Source organism: Phaenicophaeus curvirostris, chromosome 1 (assembly GCF_032191515.1).
Source record: "Phaenicophaeus curvirostris isolate KB17595 chromosome 1, BPBGC_Pcur_1.0, whole genome shotgun sequence".
Classification (NCBI taxonomy): domain Eukaryota; kingdom Metazoa; phylum Chordata; class Aves; order Cuculiformes; family Cuculidae; genus Phaenicophaeus; species Phaenicophaeus curvirostris.
The window spans coordinates 69335016-69345379 of record NC_091392.1 but is presented as its reverse complement, the minus strand read 5'-3'; the positions used below and the strand labels follow the sequence as shown (position 1 = coordinate 69345379).

The following is a 10364-nucleotide window of genomic DNA, read 5'->3' as shown; positions in this document are numbered from 1 at the left end:
CAAATAAATTCTTGAATAGTCAAACGAGGAAGAAGTTGCAACTAAATTGCAAAAATATTCAGAGTCATATGTAAATATGTATATTTATATATACATATACATTGTATATGCAAATGTTTTGCAAAGTTTTCACTGGAATTGTACAACTTCACTTCTCATAATGTTTATTCCTCTCCACTTCAACTTTCCAAAAGAATAAAAAACTCTGAGACCTTCATGGAGAGTGTAGAGGCAAAATTGACAAGCCCTGTATGGTAATTACTTTTTCCAGACTAATTTCATAGGCCTTGCAAAAATTAGCAAGAATTTCTAGCCAGATACAGACATTTACTCTGCCCAAACTCCATCCCTCTGAGCAGCTTCTATTGCAGATTCTAATATCATGAATTCCCTCTCTTTCAGAGAAAGGAAACTGAAGGAAAATGGGTAGTTCATAAAGGTAGAGTGATAAGGAAGATTAAAAAATGTCATATCTTTGCATCTCATAACTGGTGGAATAAATCTTGAAACTGAAAGTCATCTAACTGTTTAGTCTTTCCTTTTGTTCCCTGCTATTTCATATTGTTAGCTCATGTTCAATATTTGTGTTTGAATAAAGTGCTTTTTTTTTCACAATCCAGAATTTCTAGTACTATGACCTTGTTTCTGTTAGCACTTAAATTCATATCCAGAATTTAATCCATTATTCTGTGCTACAGACATGAACTATACTCACAAAAGGCCATCTTCACAATAGCAGCCCTGGGTTGTATAACATTTTTTTAATAAAATTGCTCTTATTTTCAGTAAAGAAATAATCACATATCCAGATAAATGCCACGTAAAGACAGCTGCTTGCTCAATGAATCATCTCCAGCAGAAACACAAGCACTAAAAGGTCTGGATTAATGCTGGACAGATCTCAGTAGCAGCTGTGGGGTGAAAAAGAGAATGAACCGTAGGTAATGCAGAAGGAACACAGAAAATGCTCACCATGCTCCATCCTTCTCCCTCTTCAAGTGCATGGTACGGATTCTCTATCAAATGGGCATCTGTAAAAGGCATCGTCAAGGGACATTGTTACACAGGCAGCAGCCTGCTTTCTGCTTGTGGGGAGGAAACTTGCTTAATGAGTACCTTTCTGCACATAAATTAGTACAGCACTTCCAGAATCCTTGCGCTGAGTGATCATAAAGAAGAACAAACAGATGAAGTGCAATCTAGTCAATGCAAATCTGAAGAAATTCCATTGAAACTCTTTCATTTGTTTCACTTGCATTCAAATATTGGCAACAGTACAAATTCGTGTCATGCAATAAGGCTTAGTATATTATATAAAATTAGGATTAGTATATTATATAAAAACTGAGCATATGAATTTTCCATCTGCAATGCAGGATGATGAAGAATTACATTTTTTATATTAGACACCTTTTTGTTATTGCTTTCTCTGGGTAATTAATTATCATATTTAGATGTATAGAATAAGGAATCTCCCAAATCAGGTGTGAGTACAGATGCAAAATTGTCTTTTTATCAGAAGAGTAACCTGAAGATAGTATTATCACATAATGCTGGTTATCCCCAGAGCCATAACAATGCACAGTTCTTCACTACGGTTTAAAACAGAGACAATGGAAGCAATCATGGCCAGTCTGAGCACAGAAGCTATAAAGAAACCGATTGGTATTTACAAAATAGTATGTTCAACCCATGTGAAAACATAACTGCACCAGCAGTGATGAGAAAAAGCAAAATTTCATGTTGGCATTAAAAATATCTAATATTTGTAATAAAAATATTTAAATGTTCTTGTCAATATTTTTAGAAAGTCCAGTGATTACTGCTTGAAATTAAACTTTGTTTCCAATAAAACTTTAATTAAAAGGTATTTTTACAGAAAACAGCAAGTGTGGCAGGCATTTCATTTATTGTAATAAACATGTTAGCAAAGCATCACTGTCATAGCTTGAAAGTAAAACAAAATCACATACTTCCCTTTAGCATTTGTAATAAACACTGGGAGAAGGGAGGTATCATTGCTTTATTCTGTAGTGCTGTAACACCTGATATACATCTCTGGTCAGTCCTGAAATATCTTCTGCATTAGGTATAAGAAATTTATTCCTCCTGTGTACTAATCTCCCTTTGTCCACGTGACTCTGTCAAGGATATCTCCTGGGCATACAGAGAGATATGCATAGGCAAAGTGTGAAGGATGAATTTTCTGGGTTTTAGTGTCAATGAAAAAAACTAGAAATAATGCCTCGGTATGTTAGCCAACCGACCTTATCCAATTTCCTTATAACGAATGGTGCATATAATATGAAGTTACATGAGTAAATATAATACTGAGTAAACTCACAAAGGAAATTAAGAGTTTGTCTGTTGGCTCACCTGTAGTGAGTACTACCTTTGACATTTTGTCCATTACTAGCACCTCTAGAAGCAGTTGAAAAGTGCATGAAGAAAATAAAAATATACATCAAATTATTTTCTGTCATTGCTGACTTGAATTATTTTCAAAGGGGTGGTTGACTGAAGGCAATTTCCACACTCTCGTGTGTAATTCAGAAATAAATCAACTGAGCACTTCCATTATTTCTTTTTCGTCTTTTTTTTTGTTTTGTTGTTATTTAGGCCACCATATCAAAAGTGTGTTTTGGTAAGCATGGGGGCACTTCTGTATTGGAGACATTGACGTGTAGATGCTGATCATTCAATAGTTTATTCCAGTTCATAGAAATGTGAGTAACAGGGAGTTCCCTCCACAGATTTTTCCCCTAAAGCCTGGGTGTTTTCCAGAATGGCAATGTGAAACTTGCTGTCCTTGGCTTTCACAAATTTCACAAACTCTGCAGCAAACTGGTTTTGGTCTATCACGTTTAGATTCTCACTCGCAGACTTGCTGACAGTTATGTGAAGGCTGGCATCTTTGAAGCAGTTTATCTGGAGGAGAAAGATCCCTGTAATCTAAGTGGTAATTGGGCAAAAGTCCAGTATGAGTTCCAGAAGCTGTTCCAGTGATTCGAAGGCTGATACTGAAAAGCCACAAACATCTGTTTCTTCCCCATGGCTTTTTTGAACAGGTAACGGTAAAGTGGCAGCTCATGTAGACCTTCAAGCCCCTGTGGAGAGTCTCCGCCCACTACTACCCCTCAAACAGCATCATGTTTTGCAGCTGGGCTTGCTGGTTACCCCATGCAGGTGGTCAAACTTTAAAGAGAATTTGCCCTGGGGGTCAAAGAAGCATTTTCCCCCTAAGTTGTCATACTGGGTCACTAGCACAGTCCTCCTGTTTATTAGGATAGGGGTGAAGTTTTTTGTTGTTGTGTCAGGGCCCTACCCAGGCAGCCTTCTGCCTCCCCAGCTTGTCATCTCGGACCACAGCAGAGACATCTCAAGACTAAGAGACAAGCTGGCCAAACCTCCTAAGAGTGGATCAGCACAGCAGGTTGCGAATGAGAGACACCTTAGCCGGCTCATGCAGCTCCTGCCTTGTGCACATGCGAAGGAAGACGGCCATCCAAAGGGCAGGAGGCTGCAGGTGAAGGGAGGGCACAGGATCCACTTGGTGCTGGAGGGAAAAGATGCAAGATGGCGGTGGGGGTGAGGGGGGCAGGTGGCAGGCAGGGGTTTGTGCTGTGGCCCCACTGCTTGTGACCTCACAGAAGCACCTGGAGAAGCACTGATGGGGGGGCAAGTGTGGACAGGGGGTCAAGAGCTGAAAGAGTGCTGGACAACCTGGCAAGCGTGTGAGGCTGCAAGGGAAGGGAAAGGACATTGCCAAGAACTGGAAAAAGCCAAGGTGATGTCCTGCCAAATGCTGCTAGCGCCACCGCAGTGAAGAGATCTGAAACGGCGGCCATGGAGGAGAACAGATATCCTTCTCCTGCTCTACCTCCTTCTCATCCTCTCCCTGTCCTGTGACTTTCCTCCCCGCTATGCACCTATTTCCTGATCCAGTGGGACGTGTCCCTGCCCTTGGTAGCGGGATTGGAACTGGATGATGTTTAAGGTCCCTTCCAACCCAAACTATTCTATGATTTCCCCCCAGGCTCAGGTCTGGCCTGTGCATGCATAGGAACCCCAGTTTGGTGTCAGGGGATGTGTTGGGCACACCTCCTCTTGTCATTCCCCACAGCTGCTGAATCCCCTTGGCTGCCTCACATTTCCTTCCTCCCTCCCTACACTCCTTTCTTCACCCTGACTGCCCTTCATTTTCCTTCACACCCTCCTTTTCTCTTTCTCTGGCCTCTTTTGCCACCTTTGCCCTCTGAGTCTCTGGGCATGAAGCAAAAATATCTTCCTGCATGCTTCGTAGCCTGCGGCATTCTCAGAAATCAGAAGAAAATGGAGTTCTAGAATATGAGAAAATCAAAGTGTTAGCTTTTGAAGTTTAAAAAAATTTAAACTTCTCCCCCTTTAGCTTCTACTAAAAGCCAGTGACATGGGCCAGAAGTTTCCTTAACCTGACCTCTTATACGTGGTTTTTGTCCATCATTCAGAATGAGTTCAGGTATGGGAAGATTGATTTAGACCACACAATGAAGCTGCTTGAAAATCTGCAAGTAGCTTTGGATTTTGCACATGTAAAACATGTTTTCAAGGTAAGGAAGTAATTAAATAATTAAAAAAAATTAGAAGTCCAGTTACAGTAATGTCTTATGTCTGCTGACTTTTTCTTTTTGAGACGTGAATGTACAAAATCAGCAAATAATTTGCCTCATTCAGGTCTTTTGTTTCTGTGTAAAACAGATAATTGAGTGGTTGCATTAGAATAATAGAATAGAATCATAGAATCATTTGTGTTGGAAACAGACCTTTAAGATTGAATCCAGCCATTCACCTAACAGCGCCATCCCACCACTAAACCGTGTCCCTAAGTATCACATCTTCTTTTAAACACCACCAGGGACAGTGACTCAACCACTTCCTTGGGCAGCCTGTTCCAATGCTTAATAACCCTTTCAGTGAAGATTTTTTTCCAAATATCTAATCTAAACCTCCCCTGGTGCAACCTGAAGCCATTTCCTCTTGTCCTATCACTCGTTACTTCAGAGAAGAGACTGGCACCCAAGTAACATCATCTCTTTACCGCATCAAAATAATGTAAGATGACAGAAAGTATGTAGGTCTTGATTCCCATGTTTTCTGTAACATGACCTCACCTGAGAAAATTTAAAACATTCTAGTTTCATCCCATCTAGCTGCTTCTGTGATCAAGCTAACAATCCCAGACATACTTGTCTGATGCTGGATAGAGCCATTAGAGTGACTTCCTAAAAATCCTTTGCCAGGAGAACACTTGTTAATTCAGTTTTCCTCCATGCCTGTCTTCTGAAGAATTTAAAAGGTATACCTGAATGAAAAGGAATTGTACTGTAATTCCTGGGAATGTATGTAGCACTCAGATATGGCAATGTTTAGGAAATTCTATGAAGGTTCCATGATACAGCTAGAAATTGGACTTACTAATAAGTGAATTATGTGTAGGTAAGCAAACCACCATCAAGGGGATGCAGTCTCAGTGAGTAAACACTGCAAAACTGAGTGCCTTTGGACATACAGGTTTTTCATGTTCTTTAGGTCCCTTCTAGTAATTACACAAATGATGTATGATTTTTCCTTCTAGCTTTCTTGGTTTGTTTTGTTTTTTTTTTTTAACCAAACATAGCTGTTGGGTAAAGCTGTTTGCCTGAGGAAATGAAGCCAAGTGACTATATGTACAGATATATATACACACATACATACGTATATATATTTGTGATTCCTTTGAGAATTTTGTAACCAACTGGCTGATTCTGTCCAGATTCAACAGAGAAGAATTAACTACAGCAAGTCAGAAACTTTTAAGTGATGTCATGCTGACAGGCAGGTACGCAGGCAGAGGGAAGGCATTAAGATTTCCTCACTCTGTCTTGTTCCTGTCTTCTTGCTCTCTGCCTTGTCAAGCCAAGGTAAAACTGGCAGCATGAACTCAACCCTTACTAGAGGCTGACTGTGGTTTTTGAACTTGCACCACACTGAGAGAATTGCCAGGCTTGAGACTCTCATGAGAACTTGAAACTATTTCTAATTGCTTTCCATTTTTTTCACCTACTTTGCTTTTCGACAGAAATTTGAAAAAAAAGTTCAATTGTGACTAGAGAAGAGTGTAGTTATTTGAGGAAGTGACCTGCATAGAACATCTGATCTAGCTATATTTAACAATATAATATACTCAACAGTCTGATCTAGTTATTTATAGCAGTATTGTTAGATATTCTTTGCTCTTTGAGAGATATCTGAGTGTATTCAGAAATTTTGGGGCTAAAATTGTTCATCAGTATAATAACATGTAAAAATGCAAAGCAGTCTGGAAAGAAATCTTACTGTCATCGTCAGTGACTTTACATCAATGGTTGATCAAATGGTTATATATGATCAAAATAATTTTTATAGAAAATCTCCTTTTTTCTTTGTCTCTTGTGTTTGAACGTATTTTATTGTAATGCTCATTTGAGCAATATCAGAGTTATGAACATTAAGATTTTTTAGAAAACAATATGTTTTCATATAATTATTCTAAAGACTAATACTTTGTCAAGATACTTCTTTTTTAGAATAGCAAATATTTGATGTACATTAATAGAAATAAGAATAATAAATTCTACCCAAACAAATTTTATAGCAGGCTTTTTAAAAAATATCTACATTATTTTCAAAGCTCTCCTGTGTAGTATTATTGACTGCATTTCATCAAGATGCCACTGAGATATGCAATTAAATTTTTTTTGACCAGCTTCACTTTGTGCCTAAGTGAACATCTCCCAAGTCCTCATAGATTGCTTAATTCTAAAATATGTTGTTATTTTCTTTTCTATTTAACAGTTATGAGTGAATTTTCAGTTTTCTTAAAGATGTTAAAAGTTAGATTGAGGATATCAATCTTAGATGTGGGATTTCTCAAGAAGTAACGAAATATGTATTGTTCGTATTTGTATTGAGTTAGTTTCTTGCTGGTGATTTTGGTTAAAAATGATTTTTACAAGTCTCTTTCACATATTCAAACCAAATAATTACAGGCTTATAAAATTTTTGGCTACAACACCTCATGAAATTTACTTTTGTACTTGCTTTGATTATCTAGCGCATTTTTACTTTTATTGCTTTACTTATTCAGACATCTCTTGGTAGGAACTGTACTGCATAGGAAGAAGCCAGTGATATATCATTAGACTTTTAGTTTTTATGGTGTGTTTTCAAAACTAATCAAACTCAGTAGTAATCAAAAGTGTTTATCAAAGATAACCCAAAGTTCAAATACGCCATTTTATGTTTATGGACACTTTTGGGGAAGCTGTAATAATCATAGTAGAGTCCATGTTATTAGATGCTGAAATTTAGTCTCTTTGATCGTCTCAGTTTAAGGAGCCAACAATTATGGATTATAGTTATCTTGCAGTGATAATCAATAAGGCAATGAGGCACTACTTATTTTTTATTTTTGTGAGCAATTTTGTCAGTAAATTTCCAAAGTTTCTCTCAATTTGGCAAATTTTAAGAATTATACAAGCTAAACTGTTAGAAATGTCTATATTTCATAGGCACATATTTCAGGTAGAAACTTTTAAAGATTAAATGAAATTGTTAAGCCTGGCAGAAATGGTAAAAAAGTACAATTGTCCTCGAATTCTTTTGCCTTTTTGTTTTTTTCTTGTGGCTTTTATACTGAAGCACTGGAAGTAATTAATGTGCTAACATTTTGTAAGCTCTATGAAAATAAGCCTACATTTTTAGAATTCTGGAAGTATGAATAATTAACCTGAGTTAAACATTCTGGATTGTTAAGAATGGAACACAATGTCATAGGTTACTATGAAGTATCTTGTCTCCAAACTTTAGTAGTATTTCTTATTTGATATACTGAAAGACTTGGATCTTATGATAATTTTGTTTTCCTAATTTCATTTTTTTAGATTATTGTTTTATTTTTGTTGTATGTAAATTTAATTGGCAGTATTTAAAATATAGTTTAAGTAGCTGTTGGAGAGTTATTATACTAAAGGTATTTTCCACTTGATAATTTTTATGCTGCAGATTTATTATACTGCATAGCACTTTAGAGGTTTTACATAATGAATTTTAATATTCCATATACATTTTATATAAGTTCCTTATAATTACTTAGATGTTAATGATATCATATGGTACATTTTAATTTGTATAAAATATATTTAATGCACAAAGTCAAATCTAAAACTTGCATTTGGAAGTAGAAGAATTTAATTCTATTGCAGTCACTGTTGCCTGAGATTTTCTCTATTGTTCTTGTTCTTATGATCAGTTATAATAGAATTTTTGTGCGTATCTTTGTATAATTGCATGTATTGACTCTTTAAATCTTTTTTCCCCCCCAGAAAATAGTTGACAAACGAAAGGAAAATACAATTAACATGGAAGACTTCCGGGAAATTTATCGAACCATTGTACACAGAGCTGAATTTCTTGAACTTTTCTCTAGTTACTCTCAAAACAGCAAATTTCTAGCTGACACTGAGCTCATTGAATTTCTCAGGAAAGAACAATATGAATCTAAAGATTGTGAAATGACTGCTTTAGAAATTATTTTGAAGTATGAACCCATTGAAGAAGGTATGTGTAGTTTAAATATTTGTTTCCTAGCTGGTATTGTTGTTCTGTCATTAACTGTGTTTATATTTTTGAATACTCACCTGACTTTGCAAATTGAACATTTTAAAGAAAACTAATGTAAACAATTATAATTATGTATGTTGTGCAATATCTCCTACAAGCATTTGTATAAAAGGCTGATTTAAAAAAAATTCAATTTACTGTGAATATAATAATACAAGAAGCCATTAATAGAGGACAATAAATTTACACAGCATATTGCTCAATCTTAGCATATTGTATTACATAGCAGATCCATCATACTTACTCCTTGTTGCAACAGACCAGTCCAAACCCTACATGTAAATTGCTTCCAAAAAAATTCAATTTTCATACTGTAGATGAGCTAGCATAAACTGCATTAAATCTTTTTAATGCCCACTGCAACATGTGAACGACCATCATTAGGAAGCCAGACTGATTTTTTTTGTTTAACTAAGTGTTCAAAAATAATTTTGCTTGATTAGTTAGAGGAATGTAAATGCTGAATTACAGCAATAAAAAAATAGAAATTATGTTTTGTTAACAGCTGGTCTGTTCAGCACAGGATATTTCTCATAAATAAAATAAATCATAATTAAATCAGTAATAATGACTTCAAAAAAAGTCATTATTAAAATCTGAATACTGAGGACAGCATTTTTAAAGACTAGAAAAAGTGAGAACATAACGTCATGTAATTTAGTTTGGTTTAAATACTCAGAGCCACTATCACAATAAAGTGAAAAGAAGTTTAGTTAAACCCATTGCATTTCAAACCATATTTCACGACCAAGATTGCTCTAATCCTTCTTGGGGTTCATGTAAATTGTTACATTGTTGTTGACATAACATTTTGCTTTTTGCTTAAAATTTGTCTCACAAATGGGAAGAACACGTGCTACTATAGTTTGACACATTACTTCCATTTTGTACTTTTTAAACCTCCTATTTGCTTTAATAGAATACTCTCCGTTATTATTCGTGTCATTCATAGTTTTGGACTTGATAGGTTTATATTTAAATGTCATATGGCAGAAAGTTTAAATGTAGAAGTAGTCTAATAACATGTATTTCGCAGAGGCAAACAGCTTCTAAGTATCTACTGAAAAGGTTATGTCTCTTTTTATATACTAAGAAAGACTGAAATCTTAAACAGTTACACTCTGGTTTGCCCTCAGTTGGATATGATCGGTAACAATACCGGTCGTTTTTCTGATTGAAGACATTTTGCAAAGGCAGTGGGTGGATCAGTAGCATCTTCAGCAAGCATGAAGCCTGGTTATTAATCTGTCCCATCATGTGTCTTTTATTGGGGTTAAACATATATCTAGTGCTCTCTGAACCTGAAACGCATTTCCATTTTATTCTCTGATCAGCTTCTAAGGGTAGGTCTCTAAACACAGGCATCTATTACTACTGAATGATGGAACTGCTCAGATAGAAATGGACCTAGGCTGGCTATTCCAGCCTTCTACTAAAAGCAAGGGTAATGGTGAATTCAGAATAGGTTTCTCAGGGCTTGTTTTCAGTCAAAACTTGAAAACTCCTAAGGACAGAGATCCACATCCTTCTTCATGGGTCCAGAAATTGTTTCCAAGAGTTCTTGCACCATGATTTTCCTAGGGATGAAGGTTAGGATGGCCAACCTGTAGTTCTCTGAACTGAAACATAGAATCATAGAACAGTTTGGACTGGAAGGGACCTTTAAAACTCATCTACTCCAATTC

The 10364-nt window shown here is 36.2% G+C and overlaps 2 protein-coding genes across 2 annotated transcripts in view; one reads left to right on the top strand and one right to left on the bottom strand.

The window, feature by feature from the left end:
• Positions 1-2615: 2615 nt before the first annotated feature.
• Positions 2616-3848, bottom strand: CAPZA3 (capping actin protein of muscle Z-line subunit alpha 3). The gene is given in 7 exon segments (XM_069849758.1): positions 2616-2760; positions 2762-2969; positions 2972-3070; positions 3073-3165; positions 3168-3303; positions 3305-3378; positions 3767-3848. Coding segments are annotated over 7 exon segments (837 nt in total).
• The window catches only part of PLCZ1 (phospholipase C zeta 1), a 58338-nt gene continuing 51820 nt past the window's right edge, over positions 3847-10364 (top strand). The window contains exons 1-3 of the mRNA XM_069849844.1: positions 3847-3860; positions 4466-4589; positions 8382-8616. Coding sequence (XP_069705945.1) covers positions 3847-3860; positions 4466-4589; positions 8382-8616 — 373 coding nt within the window. The remainder of the gene's footprint in view (positions 3861-4465; positions 4590-8381; positions 8617-10364) is intronic.